The sequence below is a fragment of the Semicossyphus pulcher genome, unplaced genomic scaffold (assembly GCF_022749685.1).
Source record: "Semicossyphus pulcher isolate SPU_LCO1_2020_fin unplaced genomic scaffold, fSemPul1.0.p SCAF_1, whole genome shotgun sequence".
In the NCBI taxonomy this organism is placed as follows: Eukaryota; Metazoa; Chordata; class Actinopteri; order Labriformes; family Labridae; genus Semicossyphus; species Semicossyphus pulcher.
The window spans coordinates 14,132,595-14,151,120 of NW_027211603.1; the positions used below are offsets into that span (position 1 = coordinate 14,132,595).

The window sequence follows — 18,526 nt, forward strand, 5'->3', positions numbered from 1 at the left end:
ATGTATGTAAAGAGGACATTTACGCAGCCCTAAAGTTATGATAACATGAAGCTTGCACTGAATTAGTAAGTGTAATGCCCACTTAATTTAGAATATATTAACAGAGAAACTGGAGTTCATATGTCCACTTTTAAGGGGGAAAAAAACATAAAGGCACAAGCTTGTGATGTCTGTCTCCCCCTGTTGCCTCCATCTCTTTCTCTCCCTCTCAATAGTCTGCCTTTACCACACCTGTCCACTGGGTGCCCTCAGCAACTTTCCAACCTCAGCCAATCACCTGCCAGCCTTTGTGCTCATGTGTTCACCAGCATAGTGTATGGGCAGCAGAGTCCTCTAACGGTTAGAGGATAAAACGTAGAAGTCAAGAAAACATTTGGCAGCTTAGGTTTGAGTCTAAGCTGAGCTGCCAAACGTTTTCTTTGTGTACCTGTAACCTGTCTGCCATTTGTTCAATAGTAACTGGTATGCAGCACTACTTTATTAACATTCTGAGTTTAATGTATATGATATTGACTAGTTAACAACGCATTTATTTGTGTATAAATGATATTGATGAATTTTTAAAAAAATAATTACAATATATATTTCCTAGAAAATGTTAACTTCCCCCACACCCCAATAATTACAAACCAAATGTAATCCTTACATATTAAGTTGCATGCACATCAAGTCTCACAGTGATACGCAGACAGCACGTCAGCAGTTTCTTACCGATTTGAGGATTTTAAGAAACTGCTGCTCATTCAGAGGAAGAACCCAAGAGGCAAAACAAACTGGACAAGTTAAAACACAGCATTTCAACAGCAAAGCAATCAGGATGTTAGACATATGCATTTTAAACAAGATCATTCCACTGGTTCAATAACAGCGAGGCGAGCCTGCACACAGAGGCCGAAATAACCAGGTCACTTAAAATCATGCTAACATCATTCTTTGTTCGGGGGATGAGGTTTTTTGACATCTTGTGCACAGTGGACAATAAGTACCTGCTAAGTATCTGTGAATAAAGAAGTGATTACTGATATGCTGCAAAGGTGAAGGTGTGTTTGAGTAAAACTACAACGAGTCAGACAAAGAGGGCTCATCGAGCGAACAGATAATGAAGTAAATCGCAATTTTCATACACTACATGTCTTGTAAAAATAAAAGTGTTGCTGTTTGAGTTATTCTAATGTGAGTGAGAAGGTCTTCAAGACTTTCAGGATTACTGAAAACGTCTACTTGGCACAGAGACCAAAGGGGCACTAGAGGTCATGAGGTCCTTGACCAAAGTGACAGCCAACATTTGTTGTTGGAAAGTCTATGAAGCAACTCCAAACAACCACAAAAACTACAAATATACACAAAAGACCACTGATATAAACAAATCACTTCAAGACTCAACAAACAGAGTCTTGAAAGGCCCTCAAAGATAGAAAGAAAAAAGAGAGAAAAAAAACATTAAGATGCGCAAAAGAACCACAAAGAGACTCAAAGCCTGTCTGTGCTCAGGGACCTATTGCCTCATATGTAGTCCGCCCATGGTGATCAGAGGATTAATCTAAAGGAGATGACTGTGGTAATAAGAGGGAGATAAAATAGGGCATCTAGATTTTCAGGAACCCATCTGGTGGGAAATCAATCAAACTACATGTATATTCAGTATTTCAAGATGGTAGTAGATTATATTTTCACCGGCAGATAAATCCAATGATTTGTAGAAGCTTGTGCAAATTCAAAAGGATGCCAAACCTAAGTCTCAATCCTGAGACAACAGACACATCATGCTGCCCAATCTTATCACTGTGCATTGTGAGTTAATGCTTATAAGCCTGCTGGTAGTCTAAAGGGCATTAGGTGATCATTCCAACTTTTAGCTTGCATGCAGAGGTCACTTACTCTCTGAAGACGCAGGACGATTCAGGAAGAATGAGATGAAGACACAGTGAGTTTATCATTCAAAGTGAAAGAGAAGTTGGTACCTTATCCTAAGTGTGTAGATTAATGTCACCATTTTACCATTTTGTAATGGCTTACCTCTTTTTTAATAAGGCACTGAAGTCCAGCTCTCCCGAGTCTTCTTTCCCATCTGCACTACTGCAGAAATATCAGCAACCAAAACATCAATGTCAACATGACGGTGGGAAACTTGATCGCCCCAAAGAAAGATTAATGTTAATATTTCACAGGCATTCTTTCCTATAAAGTTAAATAAAATCCACATTTTTAGGACTTAATATTGATCTGCAATGTTTATCATGTCTTGTTAACTTGCTCCAATATGCATGTTTAGAATGATATCATATGATACTGTGCAACAAAAACATTCAAAATGTATAACAAGGCTTGAATTAAAAAAGAGAGGAGAAAAGGAGAGGATGGAAATGAGTGAATCAACAGATGAAAGATGAATGATGGTGAATGTGCAGACAGATGTTTTACAGTAGAGATTGATGTTGCCATATTTAAAGGAACAGTTCAAGATTTTGAGAAATACACTTATTTATCTTCTCTCATTTTTGTGTGTCAACTATAGAACCAGATTGGGGATTAATTAGCTTAGCTTAGCATAAATACAGGAAGCACAATGAAAAAGTAAGACTGGCTCTCTCAAAAGTTAAAACTGATGTCCACCAAGACCTCTAATATACACACATCTCACTTGCTGAGTAATTTGAAAAGTGTATAAAAGAAAGCTGGTGTTTTAAAAGTTATGTGTATATAGGCTAACAACAGCCTAGCTAGCACAATCACTTTTGTCACAGTGAGGTTGTTAAAGTCTTCCAGAAAAACAAATATCGAGAGGTACTATGGATAAAAAAATCAACAACTAGAAACAAACTAAGGACAAACTGTTGTTTGTTTACATCATGCAGCTAACTAATAATTGCAACATCTTAGCACCTTAGGTTGTTGAACTAGCTCCAAAACAAACATTAACCCGGGGAACAATGCTAAAGTCAGTCTGTAGGCTGCAGTAGATACTGTAGCTAATCTTTAGCTGGAAGGCTGCAGCACATTAAATAGTGTGTAAAATTACCTGCAAACATCACTTTGGCATGTTTCGATGCTGATGTGGTCGTTACACTTCAATCCACCATATTTACACTGCCGCCAATTTCTTTTGATATCAAGCTCACAGTTGGAAGCTCAAATTCTTTTATACTGTCTTACTAATGTCATTTTACCTCGGGCCGTATTTCCAGCTAATACAACCTAATTGATAACTCGTTAGCTACATATCGCAAAGTGACAACCACTAATGTTAGCATTCATCCTTAACATTGCTGTTAGCTAGCTGACATTGTTTCATGTTTTGTCATATGACATTTTAAATTGTAGTGTTTGCTACAGAAAGGTTGAATGATAACATTAGCTGTTGTCTATCCGTAGCCAATGGGTCTTTAACTATGTTGTTTAACTTGAAATAAGCCTAATGTCCCTCCAGATTTGCTAATCAATCAGGAATGATAACGATTTGTGAGATTCCTCATTAGAACATTATTATTACTAGCGAACATTATCTTCTTGAACAACATTTGAGCTTCACACCTTGTGTATGATGTCAGAGAAATGTCTAGGGATCAAAGCAGGAGTTTTGTGGTTATTTCCGTTGACCATTAGGCTACTTGGGCATCCATTGTTAGGCTTTAAAATGAGCCAGGCTAGCTTCTTCCAGTCCTGCCATGCTAAGCTAAGAATGGCCTCAATCTTTTTATCTAACACTGGGAAAGAAAGCAAATAACCATATTTCCCAAATATTGCGAACTATTCCTTTAAGACATGAGCAGCAGAACGCAAGATCACAAAACACTCAAGGTTACAGAAAACAACAGTCACTATGGATCTGCTCGACTCTAATCAGTGGGATGAAAGATAAAGACAAGGGCATAGGTTCGACTGTGTGCTTGTCTCCTGTCTCTGATCCGACAGCAGGATTAGAAGCTGAGTCTCTGGTTTATGTGGTGAAGTTACAACACACGAAAGCTGTGCTTCCTCTGTGTGGCAACCCTGTGGAAGAGCTTGACAACTGAAAAGCCTGTGTGTCTTAGCACATCCTGCACTTTCAGTACGATCAAACCACCGTCAAAGCTCACTGTGCCGGGGAGCTGTTTGTGCAGCTGGCTCTGCTGTTTTGATTGAGACCCGGGAGGAGATCAGAGAGAGCTGAAGGCTGCAACCAGTACATTTAATAAACACATTTCAACATCTAAAGATCTGCCTGAGTCAAAGGTTAACACAGTGACTGCTACTGTAGTTAGCGGCTACATCCAGGATTCTGAATTGGGGTCCTATCAGCTCTCTCATGGTCTCCTGTCTGTGGTCAATCAATCAAAATTCAGCAGATTGGAGGCTTCAGTATCCACAACACTGGTTCTGTTTGACTTGAAGGCAGAGAATAAACAGGCCACAGGAGAAGGAGATCCAGCTCCTGTTTTCTCTGTTCTTAACAATCAGAATCCGCAGAGTTTGAATCTTAGCCTCCACCATTGCAACAAACTCCTTTACTACCTTGAATGATGTCCACTTTTCTTCTTACTGGCTTCACTCCTAGTAGGTCAGCATTTCCACAGTTATTTGTTACACACAACATTGACATATTCCACTGAAGCTTACTGGATTCTCACTTTTTTGTTTTGACCCCCTTAATCCTGATTAGCCAGATATATTCAGGTTTTGCATAAAATATAATGGGTGGACTATCTGTGGTTACAATTTTGCATCTGATAAAACTTTGATATCCACCGTATGCACAATATTATTTTATAATAATTATTACAATTCAGACAATAAATAATAAGAAGAAGAAGAAGAAGAAGAAGAAAGTGCATTTAGCAGGGCCTGAAAAACATTATTTAATTTAGCCTGACCTGGAACAAACCTTTTTTAAAGATAACAGCAGTTAACAGGAGGATATGGATAATTTCACTGTCATGTTTCACCGTAATTTAGTGTCATTCTTTATCACACAGTAACTGCCTCATGAACTTCACTTTAATGTGTGAATGTTTAAAAAGTAATGTAACGAGGAAAGTATAACTTTCATACACTTGAATTAATTTGATGAATAATTGTAGCAATTTTTTTGTTAAAATTTAGTTGGTTTGTAGATGAAGATTTGGGTCTTTTATTTTTATATTTTTATATGTAAAATGTGTGGCTTTTTTTATTTTTTATTCTGGACTGATAAAACAGTATCAAAATACATTTGAAGCAAAAAACCAGTAGTTAATACTCTATATGAATGATTGAATCCATATGTGAGATGACTGATGTAGCATTAAATTGATAATACAACCAATACTAAGTAAACTTTCAGTGTTACTGATCAATGATTTAAGTATATAAACAGTATAAAAGATTTGCTAAAGCCCTGGAAGGAAAAGAAACAGAGGTTGACTTTTATATCTGTGACACTTAATAAGATGTGTCTGGGTACTAGAAGTCAAACAGTACTAACATAATCAATTCTAATATAACTGTATGACTGTATTTTGTTTTATGCAGAGAAATGAAGTCTTATAAACTTACGTGCGCCTGAAAGCTGCTCTGATGTCAAAACCTTCAGTAGCACAAGCCTCTGGAATTTAAGGCAGGATCCACAGTCATTATGATACAAGAGAATCATATTAGTGACTGAAACAATGATATCAGAAACAACATGTGTGAGTGCGACAAACACACAAGCATATAAACAAGTCATCCAACAATACGCTCACTCACCATGTACAGTCAGGTCAAAGTTACAGCTGTCAAACTTGTCCCTGGATGAAACCTCACACCTGTACGCTCCTGCAAAGTTAGCCTTGGCTGCGATGACCTGCATCTCAAACGTGTACACCTGTAACCACATGCATGAGGACACATGTGAGGCAAGATAGATGACACAGTGAGGCGAACATCTTTGATCTAAAAACTTCATATTCATGTGCTTCATATGCATTGCAGGTACGTTTCAGATTTGGGATCTTGTAGCGCAGTGTCTCATTGGCGTTCCTGCTTAATTTTATTTGTCACAGTTTCTCTCACCACCTTGCTTTGAAATATGAAGTTAAATTTGAGAGGGTAATATATCCTCCTTTCCACCTTAACATTACCTCTAAGGTAGTGTGTCTTTGGTTTATCATGTTATCAGGATGACTGAGGCAAGAGCTTGCAAAATTGAGGGTGACAAGGGCAAAACATTAAAAAAGCCTTTCTTGCCTCAGAGAGAAATCTCATGTGTTGCAGTATTTCACTATTTTTGCTATATATTAATACATGTTATTGGCAGTTTTTGAATAAAGAAATAAAATGAAACACATTTTATATGTTTCATGAAATCAAAGTATGATGTTTTTTTACTGCAAATATCTCTGTGTCTGTTTCAGTGTCTGCAGCGTTGGTGTACCTTGCTGCTGCGGTCATAAGTTTCCTTTAGCTGCAGGTGCTTTCCAGACTTGCTGGCGAGGTCCATCCACTTCCCTTTGAACCATTTGATGGTGGGTTTCTTCAGCAGTGATTCAGCATTCACTTTAGCCACAAACGTGATGTTTTCACCTGCACAGGAGAAATGTTTTTCTAAACATATGAAATAAAGCTTTGATTTTTTGAGTTATTTAGTTTAGTTTTTATTTAGTTACTGACATGTCATATATTTCACTGCATATTGAGAGCCTGATTCTAACTATTGGATCTATAATTTTTACAGGTGTTTGACAATATATGGTAGTAAGCAAAATAAAAGCACCAGTTATAGCACTGAAATAATTAATTGTCCATCATTTTTGGCTGACTGCCGGGGTCAGCCCTACACATGGGTCTGCATGTGAGTGAGTGAGTGAGTGAGTGAGTGACAGTACTTTCAGGGTCATAAAGAGACAGAGTTGCGACATCGCAATTGCGGATCATGGAGCATATTGGACTTCCACTGACGCAACTCTTTGTCTTTAGGTTGTGGATACTTTGTTCGGGGGAGTAGGCGGGGCCGCTTTTGAATTAAAACTGTCTAATAATAAAAGTGTACACACCCACAGTTAATGTGACAACCATCCTGCAACTTAATCTGGTTCAAATTTATAAGATGCATTCCTGTAGCGATTTGAAGCTTCTCACCTACAGTGACCTCTCCGCTCTGAGGCCTCTCTGTGAAGAGTCCGGTCAGGGCTTGTCTGGTGTCTGGAGGCTGAGCCTCTAAAGAATCAACAGGGTTAGAGCAGAAGGCCACAACATGAAGTTGAGGATTCAAAGACGTGTAAGAAATCAGACTGAGAATCAGCCTGGGGCTATAAAGGTTTAATCATAATCCAGGGACATTTTCAGACATTTAACATTACATTCTTCACGTTATTGGAGACACTTGTGCAAATATGCACTTATGCATTCATTATTTCAAGGTAAGATTAGGTGTATGACACTTGAATAAAGTAGTAAAAATGTAACACATTTGTATACTTCTATTAAAGTATGTACATTTTGTGTCATATACCACATGGGCTTACAAGAAGCTTGATACAATACAAAGTGAAACAGAACTCTGGTGTTCAGAAATATAAGGATGTGAGATATAAATTAACAGAATACACATGAGAAGCTTTGTATTGATGAACTGTTATGTGTTTGGCAAATCTAAGCCTAAAAAGAAAACACGATAGCATACAGAGACTGAATAAATACAGGGACTGAGTGACTCACCCTCAGCTGGAGGAGCATCAGGTGCTGGTGCGGTGGTCTGGTCCTCTGTGGGAGCTGCAGGCGCTTCTGTAGGAGCTTCAGCGGGAGCTTCTGCAGGAGCTTCTGCAGGCGGAGCAGCAGGGGTCTGTTCTGGTTCTGCACTAGACTCTGTGGGGCCATCAGCAGGGGCCTCAACTGGAGCCTCTGTGTGACCATCAAAACAAAACTAGTGTTTCTGTCTTTGTTTTATGTAATATTTGGAGGACCTAACACGTGAATATTTTCTGTACAAAGACAGTCAGTTAAATTTAGACATTTGTACAATTTAATCTATCTGATCTTATTTTAAACTCTGCTCTGAATGAGTGAAAATATTCTTTGGTGAACATGTCTCGCTCAAATATTTCTCATGTCTTATCATCTTTAAAAGGCTGACTGGTTTTCCATGAGTTATCAGCTGCCTCTCATTCCTATCCTAAGCGCCCGTCAAGTGGTGGTTACTCATGAGGAAATAATGTGCTGGAGTGAGGGTCAAGGTCGGCGTACAGAGTAAGGGTGGCTATGATATGAGCCACAGACAGTCTCTACTAGCACACTGGGCCCATTAGTCTGCTTCCTTTCTTTGAGATTTGTTTCCGCTTTATCAAATCCAAACAAACGACCTCAGCGGGTCACACTGACAGACTAATGGCACAAATGTTGCTCTGTGACACACTTAGCACTTGAGCATTTGCAGAAAACAGTACAGTGCAGTACAGTACAGTGTCCTCCTGCCAGTAAGAGCAAATGAGATCATTCAAAGAACAGTCTGGTGTTCTGGGAAATTAGTTTCTTCCTGAAAGTTAAATGAGAAGATCAATACTGTTCTCATGCAGAAAATATTAAACTGCAGCTAGCTTAGCTTAACATAAAGACTCAAAGCAGGGAAAAACAGCAAACCAAAGGTGACCAAATCCACCTACCAGCAACACTTAGACATTGTATTTTGTGAATGTTTAGTGCATCCAAACCAAGTCCTGGTGTTATGTGGTAATGGATATGTTGTTAAGTATCAGTACCCAATTATGGCACCAATTTCTTTGAATATAAGTTTCACCCCAACAAGCACACAAGCTAAAAATATTCTAGTTTCCAGGTTTTTTCTACCCAATGACTGTATAAATAATAAACGTAACCACCGTGACGTCACTCGTTTGTTTCTCAACTGCGTAAGTGAAGCCTCGATGTGGTGGTCTCGCGATGTTTGTTTTCTGGAGCCAGAAGTTAGCGTATAAGTATCAGAGGGTGGCGCTGGAGGGAGCAATGGTTTGGCAAAAGCTAGTTATCAAAGCTAAACAGTCTACACTCGTGGCTAATTCATTAGCTGCTGAATGAGCTAGTTTACCCTTCTGTTTCTCTGTTGAGTGAGATTTTTTTTGTCGTGGTAGCTAACCGGATTTAAGGAGAGCTTCTTGAATGCAGCGGCTCGCTCGCCCATATTTCCGGTGAGAAAGCAGCGGGTGAACAGCACGTACCTGGTAAGTTACAATAACCGGACTTTTCGTCAGTACTGTCCGTCTTAATCTCTCCAACAACAATCTAAACGAATAAATATACGTATAATAAACACTGAAAGAGCTAACAAGCTTCTTGGTGCAAAAATATCAATACAATAATACTCTTAACTTCACACACAGAAGAAGCTTGAGCACAGACGTTCTTGTCAGTTAGTGCAATAAACCACACAGCAAGCCATATTAATTGTCTGAATGTTGAATGAAAAACTCCAACATCACAAACACGGTCAAGAGGTTAAGTTCAGTGACTGAATTGCCTTTGTTGATGTCGAGCAGACAGCTAGCAGTATCCACCTGTCACTGAATCGAACACACCCCCATAACTAAAACGGTGAGTTATGCAAAAATTCTCGTGCTACAAACAGAAACCAGAATGTCTCAGACTCCTAAAGTCATCCCACTTGCCTACAGATTCTGAATATTTATGAATCTGTTAATAGAAGGTAGTGCTCCTCCTGCTGACACAAATAATTTACAATGTGACAATGTCATACAAGGAATACAAGTGGGGGGAAAAATCATAATACAAAGACAAGAAATTGGTTTTATTTTCAGTAGGTGGGTCATGGTAGAAATCTTTTTTTTTTAAAGTGACGACAAGATGCTCCAAACTTTGGATGTAAAGTGTTAAATAGTAAGATTAGAGATGCTGGTAGGTGGAATTTGTCCCCTATGGACAAAGCCAGGCTAATTGTTTCACTTGCTAACCATCTGCTGGCTTCACACTTAGAGAGAGTGATTGCTTTCTGTATCTTTGCAAGAAAGCTAATTGGAGTGTTTCCCATGATGTGAAATGATTCCTTAAGAGCACACACTTGTTAAGGATTGACCACACAAAGCTGCTTTTGAGATTAGTTGTAGAGCAGCTGTCAGATGATGCAGAGTGTGAGTTCATGTGCAGAAACATCAGGTGCATGCAGAAGCATCAAGTGTTCACAGCCTCAGTGTTTTTATCATTGAGTGCTTTATTCTGCTTTGTGCTCTGTGTCGAACACGGAGCTCATAAGTACGTGAGCAGAGACCTTAAACACACAGCTGCAGCATCAAAGACACCCACCTGGCTTTGGTACGACCTTCAGATCGAACTTGACCTTTGACCCCCCGGCAATCACTGCATAGACATTGGCATCTTCCTTGGTAAGGGCTTTTATTGTGAGTGAGTGCTTGTTTCCGTCGGCTGTGATCTCGCATTTGTCACCGCTGGCAATGTCCTTTGAGTTGCACTGCCATTTTACTTTAGCATCAGGCTTCTCAGTCTCTGCCTCAAAGACCACAGAGGACCCCTCCTTGGCCTCTTGAGTCTTTGGTTTCTTGGTAAATGCTGAAACTGAAGAGAGACGGGGTCAAAATACAATATAAAGGCTTTAAAAGTCTCAAGTGTTTTTTTTAAACATGTCTGCTGCTGGGGTTTAATCAATCTCGGATCCCATCGGCTATAGTCTGAGACGATCTAGCCTCTGGGGTCACCGAGGAACGTTAAATAAGCGTTAAATGACTTCCCGTCAAGACTTCCTTTTCCGCGCATTGTTACAGAAAGAGAAACCGTTTTCTTGTGATTTACTTGTTATTAACGGGTCTTACCTTTGCCGCAATTTCAACATCATGATGCAGATTTGTTAGAAGTAAAAATTCAAGCTTTGTCTGGTCTGTCCTCAAGAGGAGAAGAAAACTTTTAAAATGCTCCTTTGTTGAACAGAGGTCGAATCGATCTGATGCATTCGAGGAAGTCGGGAAATCTGAATGCTGAACGGCTTTCGTGACACAGCGTCAAGGGAATTTATCTCAAGTTAAATTTTATAGAGATTAATAAGAAGCTAAATCGTCGTCAGATGACGCTGATGGGAGCCGGGATGGCATTAAGGCAGATTACGTTCCGCCTGCTTTTGCTCTCCACACGGACTGTTTTTCTTGCATATGCTGCAGCCTGCTGATACGTGATTGGTCAATATTTCTCGGACAATAAGCGTAGTTCAAACGGAAACCAGAACACTTGCCTTCCCGGAAATCCACGTCCCTGCCTACAGATTGTATTCTACTATGTAGAATCTGTAAATAAAGATTAGGGTTTAATTCAATCTTCTTAAGGAGAAGATACAGATACTGTTATTTTCTTAATAAGAATTTTGTTGTATTGTGCGCCAATAAGTAGTATTGTAGTTAATGTTTGGATTTTGTTTTGGATCCCCCCACTTAAAAACAAAAGTCATGATGAGTGAAGAAAAACACATTTGCAGTTTAAAAAATACAGAGTAAGAGATAGAGAGAAAAAAGAGAGATGCAAATTCAGGGAAAGAAGTCATTATACTGTAAAAAGAAATAATAATGCTAATGAGTTGAGTAGAGAAGTACAGTGTTGTACAGTCTGCAGCACACTGTGGGCCTAACTTCAATCAATCAATCATCAATCTTTTTCACAGAGTGTCTCATAGCACTAACATCTGGCTTCATAATAATCATCCATCCATCCATTATCTGTATCCATACCGCTTATCCTGTTCAGGGTCGCGGAGGGGCTGGAGCCAATCCCAGCTGCGAGAGGCGGGGTACACTCTGGACTGATCACCAGTCAATCACAGGGCTGACACATAGAGACAGACAACCTTTCATGCTCACACCCACACCTACGGGCACTTAAGTGTGGTGGAGGACCGTGGTGGTCCCGAGCGCCATCAGTTCGAGCCGTTGGCTCAAGCCCCACTAATGCCTGAAGCCGGAGCTTTCGGAGCAGAGGCAATGCAAGTGCGCCTGCACAGCCTGTTAAAGTTTTTTCTGATTATGATTCTGAAGAGAGAATGGGTACAGTCTCTGAGTGGTAACGTAATGTTAGCTAGAAGGCTAATGTGCAGTGTGCTAGCAAAAAAAGTGTAAACTCAAGTGAATGACGTGTCTCGACCAGGTTATATTTGAAAATGAGTGCGGTTTCACAGACTCCCTCTCAAAGACGGGGCTGGGTGTACCGCTCCTACCTCTGATTGACAGGCGTTAACGTTCCTTTTTTTTCTCTATACATTTCATGATGTAATTTTGTCCCAAAAGATCTTGCTACGTCATTGTCGGCTGGCAAGGTCCAGGGCTGATTTAAAACAGTAGATGGCGTGTTTGAGCCAATTCCAACCCATGAAATGCCAATTTTTATAAATGTGGTAATAATTGTTAATATTATAATATAACACCAGCACTGGTGTGTTTCATCACAGTATAGCCATACAATTTAGATTACAGCTCTAAAACATGTTTAAGTGTGCAGTTACTCTTTAAGAAGACCAAATCAACTCTGGTAACCTTGTGTTTATAATGCGTTTATAAACAGCCGTGGAGGAAGTATTCCCATCTTTAAGTTAAGAAGAAGTAATATTAAGTCAATGTAAACATGAAGTAATGGTCGTGAATTCCAGATTTGACAGTAAAATAAATAGAAATATCACTGTGAAGCAAATTTTATGTAAGTATTATATGATTAATCTACAACAGTGCATTACACCTTGTCAGCAGTTCAAATATATTCAAGTACGACCTTCTCCTATTAAATGGAGTAAAGCAAAAGTACTGCAAAACTTAACTTGAGTACAGTACTTTTTTAGTTAATGTAAATAGCAACAGACTGCTTACAAGATGTTAGTCATACAGGATGAACAATATCTGTAGCACACACACACATATCCACCGCTAATGTCCTCCTTATCAGGCCATGAATTATTGACTTTCATTAATAATTAGCATTCACTGATCAATAAGAGATCAGCACGATATTACAAAATAATGTAAACATATCAATTACAGTAATAGGCATGAGTAGTGATCCTAAATTGGGGTAGAGAAATCATTACTTTGTGTCTCCAGTCAGTGTGAAAAACTATTAAGAGTAACCTTTACACTCATTGTCTAAAGCAGCAGCTGTAACTTCTCCTGTTGTGTTTTTTTTCCCATTAAAAAGTTATAAAACGTGCACAGCAGTGTCATTCTCAAACACTTGTCACCATAACCTGACCTTTAAATAGTGAGTGAAACTGCCGGTCCTTAAAGTAGACATGTGTTTCACAGTAACAGAGACACCAGGTGTTTGGAGTCATGAAATATAATTCTCATGTATAATATTTCCAGGTCTGAATTTAAACCAGTTCAACACAGCATCACAAAACCACAGAAACTCTGTTGCAGGCGACCTTACAGATTTAAATATAGTATGCATATGTACTGGGCTTATAAATGAGGCTGGCAGGCCTCAGCTGTAACAGGGGTGCAGGTATCATAGTTGAGGGATTAACTTGACTCTATTTTTATGGCCCAGGAGGGACAGGAAGAATGATGTCCCCGCCGTCTGTCTGCAGCCAGAGTCGCTGTTACCACATCTCTGGCTGTCAGTCCTTCATGCCACTTTACCTTTCAAACGTTTGTATAACTTATAATGTCAGAGGGCTTCCCTAATCTCAGATGTCTTTTGTTTAATGATCTGTTTCTTATTTCAATGAAGTGTAAAAATTTAAAACAATGACTTTGCTTTTGAGTTATTAGAGTTAGATTAAAGTTATTTAGATTGTTTGTTGATGAGTGTATATTTGTTTTTCTAAAGAAACGCTACTGTTCGAAAGAAGCTGCTTAAAAAATACTTTCGTACAACCTTTTAAGTGCATACCTAATAATATGACATTATTATCATTATCAATTCTTATGCAGATTATTCTTTGACCTTTTGACCTTATCAAACTCCATGACTTACTGTAGTTTTCAAGACTTAATTACATGGAAACAACTATACAACCATAATTTCAACTCTAACTTTAAATTCAATTCAACTTTTATAACTACACTTGTTAAAAATTCATTCTTTGTTTTTATTTTATTTATTTATTATTTATTTTAATCTTAACATTGTTTGTGTTTATCATATGGTTTTAGTTCTACTCCCGTCATAATCACCATGGCCACCAGAGGTCGACGCCCACTTTAAACGGAGATGATGCTGTTTTTTTCACAATTGACTTAATGGCCGTATTTTTGTGAAAACGGTCTGTTTACGTAAGTTGCGTGTTTAAGGTACCCTGCCGAGATTTTGACCAGCATTAATAGTATGGGTCACTGTTTTAATCGATGAGTGCCCTTTTTGTTTGTACCATGCAAACACGAGAACACCTTTCATTTTTGGCCTTGCACCTTTTTTATTTGGCTGTTTGAGTGCAACAGAAAAAAGCTCTTGAGGCAATTCTAACATTTCGTCACCTTTTTAAGTAGATTTGATGGTAAATCGTTCACTTACGCATCAGTCACTTACAGAGCAACATTATCATTCATTTTGAATCGTGTTTCTGGCTGTAGACTGATGTTCATCCCATTTTAACTTTCTTTTATCTATGTTTTTGGTCTCTACTAGGGATGCGCCGATCCGATACTTAGCATCGGTATTGCTCCGATATGAGCCAAAATTACGGGATCGGAAATATTGAACAGTAGTACAAATTGTCCGATCCGATCCTTAAGCCGCCACCATTACTTTGCGCGACATGCCGTAAAGTTGCAGCATGTGTCACATGAGCAGAAAGTAGCGCGAGAGCGAGACCGGTCAGCTGCGCTGTTACAATGTCAGCTGTGTGGACTTACTTTGGGCTGGAAGAGGAAAAAAGCAAAACAGCCGAGTGTAATTTGTGCAACGCGAGTGTGTCGAGGGGTGGCAGCAGCACTGGAAGCTTCAACACCACGAACTTGATAAAACATTTACGAAAGCATCACGGAAAGGAGCATGCCGAGTTTGTGCAGGCAACGAGTGCCAAGAGGAAACGTGAGCCGCAACAACAAACATTACAGGGAACTGTTGAGAAGCGCCAGAAACTCCCTCCAGACAGCAACAAAGCAAAACTAATAACGGAGAGAGTTATTGAATTCATTTTGCTGGACGACCAACCACTTTCTGTTGTTGAAAATTATTTTTTTTATTTGTTTTAATACTCAGATTTTAAGTTTTACACAAAGTTGCACTTTAAATTGTATGTTGAATGGTGCTAAATCTGCTGACTAAAGTTTAAATGAAAGTTTAAATAAAACGCAGCAGCCGTACTGTTGCATAACTTGAGTCATGTTGTGGGCTATTGTATTTTTTTTCCTTTGGGGAAACAGAATGTTTGTCTAAAAGTTTGACCATGATCCTACAAGGCTACCTTAAGCAAATCCATACAAATTTATTTTCAAGAAGTTTCCGTTTGTTTTTAAGAGTAAAAAGGGTATCGGTTTTGGTATCAGTATCGGCAGATTCTCAAAGTTGTGGTATCGGTATCTGTATTGGAAACAAAAAAGTGGTATCGTGCCATCGCTAGTCTCTACCAACTCTGGAAAATATCTGTTTCTTAAGTAGCTAAATTCTCCAGCTAGACGTTGACTGTGCCTGTGTGATGTTTGGCGCTGAGCAGGCAGCAATAGTGTTTTATCAAAAGCAGAAAAACCTTCTGTCTCTGTAAATGTGCACATTAGAAACACTGAGCTGTAGCTCTGTAAAGCCTAATAGATCTGCAGATTCAGGTGATCATTCTCTGCAGCCAGCTGCGGCGTTATTGGTTGGCCTAACGGGCCTGGGCCCACCCTCCTATACAACTGCCCCACCCTAAATGATCAGGAGAAAATAGATCTTTCTAACTTTTTTTTTCTCTGTATAAATATGAACATTTATTACACAATTAGGTCTTAAAACATTTCATTTTCTAGAAAAGTCACATAATATTATGTGGTGGAAGGCGACAAGCGCATAACACTAAAACTCATTTTTTATCTGCCGAAATCCTGCCTCAGTGTCTGCTTCAAGCTAGCTCTTTCACATTGCTTTCACATGATTGTTATAAGAATATAGATAGAGGCTAGTTTTTTATAGGTGTATTGTTTTTTACTTTAAAGCTGACAAAGCAACCCTGTTTATTGCATGGTTTAAACTTTAAAGCACTGACAAACCTCCTGTTGACTGCCGGTTGTTTTATATAATTGAACATAATGCTTTAGGCTCAAGATGAACATAACTGTCATCGCTCTGAACAAATCCTTGACACTAAAAGTATTGGCCAACACACACTGCACTATGTCACTTGACATTTGATACCTTAGGCGTCTCACTCCCCAAACAACAATCCATAACCACCAAAGAGAAGGAAAAGAAACGGTGGAAAGTCATTTGTCAGGCTGGAATGCTGTCAGGCGTTTTGGGATCAGTGGTGTATTTTGTGAATGCAGAGCTGCTGGAAATGTGTCAGTGTCTATTTCACATCAGGCCGTGTTTCCACACGGACCATGTGACGTGTAACTGAGTTCCCCCCAAGGCTGAAAGGGTAACTATCACACCAATGAGACACTTTGAACCAATGATGGATAGGTGCATGTAGCATGTTGTGGTTTGAGTATCACATTATCAAACAAACTATCTTCATTGAATATATTTGAATAGTTGGAAGCAAAGATTATATTTCTATCAAATGTTACGCTGCATTCACTTCCATCTGAAGACACAGGACATTTAACGCACAGTTTATCCATTGTATAGTTAACATTAAAACAGATGTAAATACACACTATTTAATTTATAGAGGTCATCAGCAGACACTTTTTCCTATGTTGTGAGGCATCCTGGAACAACATGAAATAAAATACATTTCATTTGATCTGGTAAATATCTGGTACCTTTTTAAAAAGTGAGAATTCACAAAAGCTGTGGCCTAAAGGATGCTGCGGGTTCATTATCAAAGAGACAAACATGATACAAACTTCCTTTTTTTAACTGTAGTGATCATATCATTCTGATCATTTATAAAATGTACGTACAGATCTCATGTGAGCAGTTTGGTTGTGGTTTTAAGTTGCTTAAAAGGGGCGTGGCCACTGGCCACACATAGAATATGTTCTCACTCATATTGTCATAGAACAGTTTCTTAGAAGAAGCTAGAAGAAGAACAGATTGAACAAAGGAAGTAAAAGATGCCACTAGATTATCAGTTGCAGCACGCTGATAACACAATGAGTCATTACATTTAACAGTTCACGTGTAGACTTTATTAGCTAAACATGATAATGCTGATATTTAAAAAGTTTAAAAAATGCTCTGTAAGGTTTTATAAAGTTGTGAATGAGCACACTCACCTGCTTTTTTGACCGGCTCAGGCATCCTGAATGATCTCCTCTCCTCCACAGCGTGACTCACTCTTCCCAAACAGTCTCCTGTCTATGTCAGACCCCTGCCTTTAATAGTAGACACCCCCCATACACACACACACACACACACCCATCATGAACCATCCCAACGCTCCTGCCATTATATTTCCATCCGCAACACAATGTCCAAAAAACAACAACCGCCCCCTCGTACCCCCCCTCACAGCAACCCGCGCCCCCCCGACACGTCAGACCCTGAGCTATATTTCACCCATCCTCTCCTCCAACACCTCTGCTGACTGATAGGCCTTGAGAGGGAGGGGAAAGGATGTAAGGCAGCGGTTAAATTTAGAAACCGGACTCCAAAATAAGTCTGTTTGTTCTCCACACATCTGTGCTGAACCCCGTCACCCCGTAAATCTGACAATGCATGAGAGGGGACGGGGGAGTTTTGCAGCTTTAAAACTGCCCTTACCCCAAACAAGTGAATCTCAACAAAATCTCCCCTAAAAGTCTGTCAAGTTAAGAATAACCACCAGAAAGCCAAAACACATGAAGAAGGACACAGGCACTAATACAAATCTGTAAATAATTAGTGATGATTATTTATAATAGAGGTTGAAGGTTGATTAATGAACCCACATACAGCAGAATAATCAAATAAAACTACAATCCAATACGACTTAATCACTTGTAACTTCAATTTATTTGCCTCAGTTTTTATGTCGTCTGATTCTTCTGTTGGTTTATTATTATTTCTCATTTTTATCTGCACGGTGGCTCAGTGGTTAGCACTGTTGCCTCACTGCTAGAAGGTTCCTGGTTTGAACCCCGGACCTCTCTGTGTGGAGTTTGCATGTTCACCCTGTGCATGTGTGGGTTCCCTCCAGGTACTCCGGTTTCCTCCCACAGTCCAAAGACATGCTCGTTAGGTTCATTGGTGACTCTAAAATTGCCCGTAGGTGTGAGTGTGAAAGGTTGTCTGTCTCTAAGTGTCAGCCCTGTGATTGACTGGCGATCAGGATGTACCCTGCCTCTCGCCCTAATGACAGCTGCGATTGGCTCCAGCCCCCTTAACCCTGAAAAGGTTGACTGGTGTAGATAATGTATGAATATCCATGTATTATATATGTGCGTACCAACCATGGAATTGGTGTTTGTAGCTGGAGAGGTGCCAGTTCCCTTCCTTGGCCCTGTCAAGGTGTCCTTGAGCAAGGCAC

The 18,526-nt window shown here is 39.4% G+C and overlaps 1 protein-coding gene across 1 annotated transcript in view; it reads right to left on the reverse strand.

Moving 5' to 3' along the window:
- mybpc3 (myosin binding protein C3) overlaps window positions 1-17,356 on the reverse strand; it is a 38,309-nt gene extending 20,953 nt beyond the window's left edge. The window contains exons 1-9 of the mRNA XM_069678577.1: window positions 17,295-17,356; window positions 10,246-10,515; window positions 7,654-7,836; window positions 7,075-7,152; window positions 6,371-6,519; window positions 5,704-5,821; window positions 5,512-5,560; window positions 2,017-2,076; window positions 712-738 (exon numbers count right to left, since the gene is read on the reverse strand). Of these exons, the coding sequence (XP_069534678.1) occupies window positions 712-738; window positions 2,017-2,076; window positions 5,512-5,560; window positions 5,704-5,821; window positions 6,371-6,519; window positions 7,075-7,152; window positions 7,654-7,836; window positions 10,246-10,515; window positions 17,295-17,319 (959 nt within the window). The 5' untranslated portion in view covers window positions 17,320-17,356. The remainder of the gene's footprint in view (window positions 1-711; window positions 739-2,016; window positions 2,077-5,511; window positions 5,561-5,703; window positions 5,822-6,370; window positions 6,520-7,074; window positions 7,153-7,653; window positions 7,837-10,245; window positions 10,516-17,294) is intronic.
- Window positions 17,357-18,526: the final 1,170 nt, after the last annotated feature.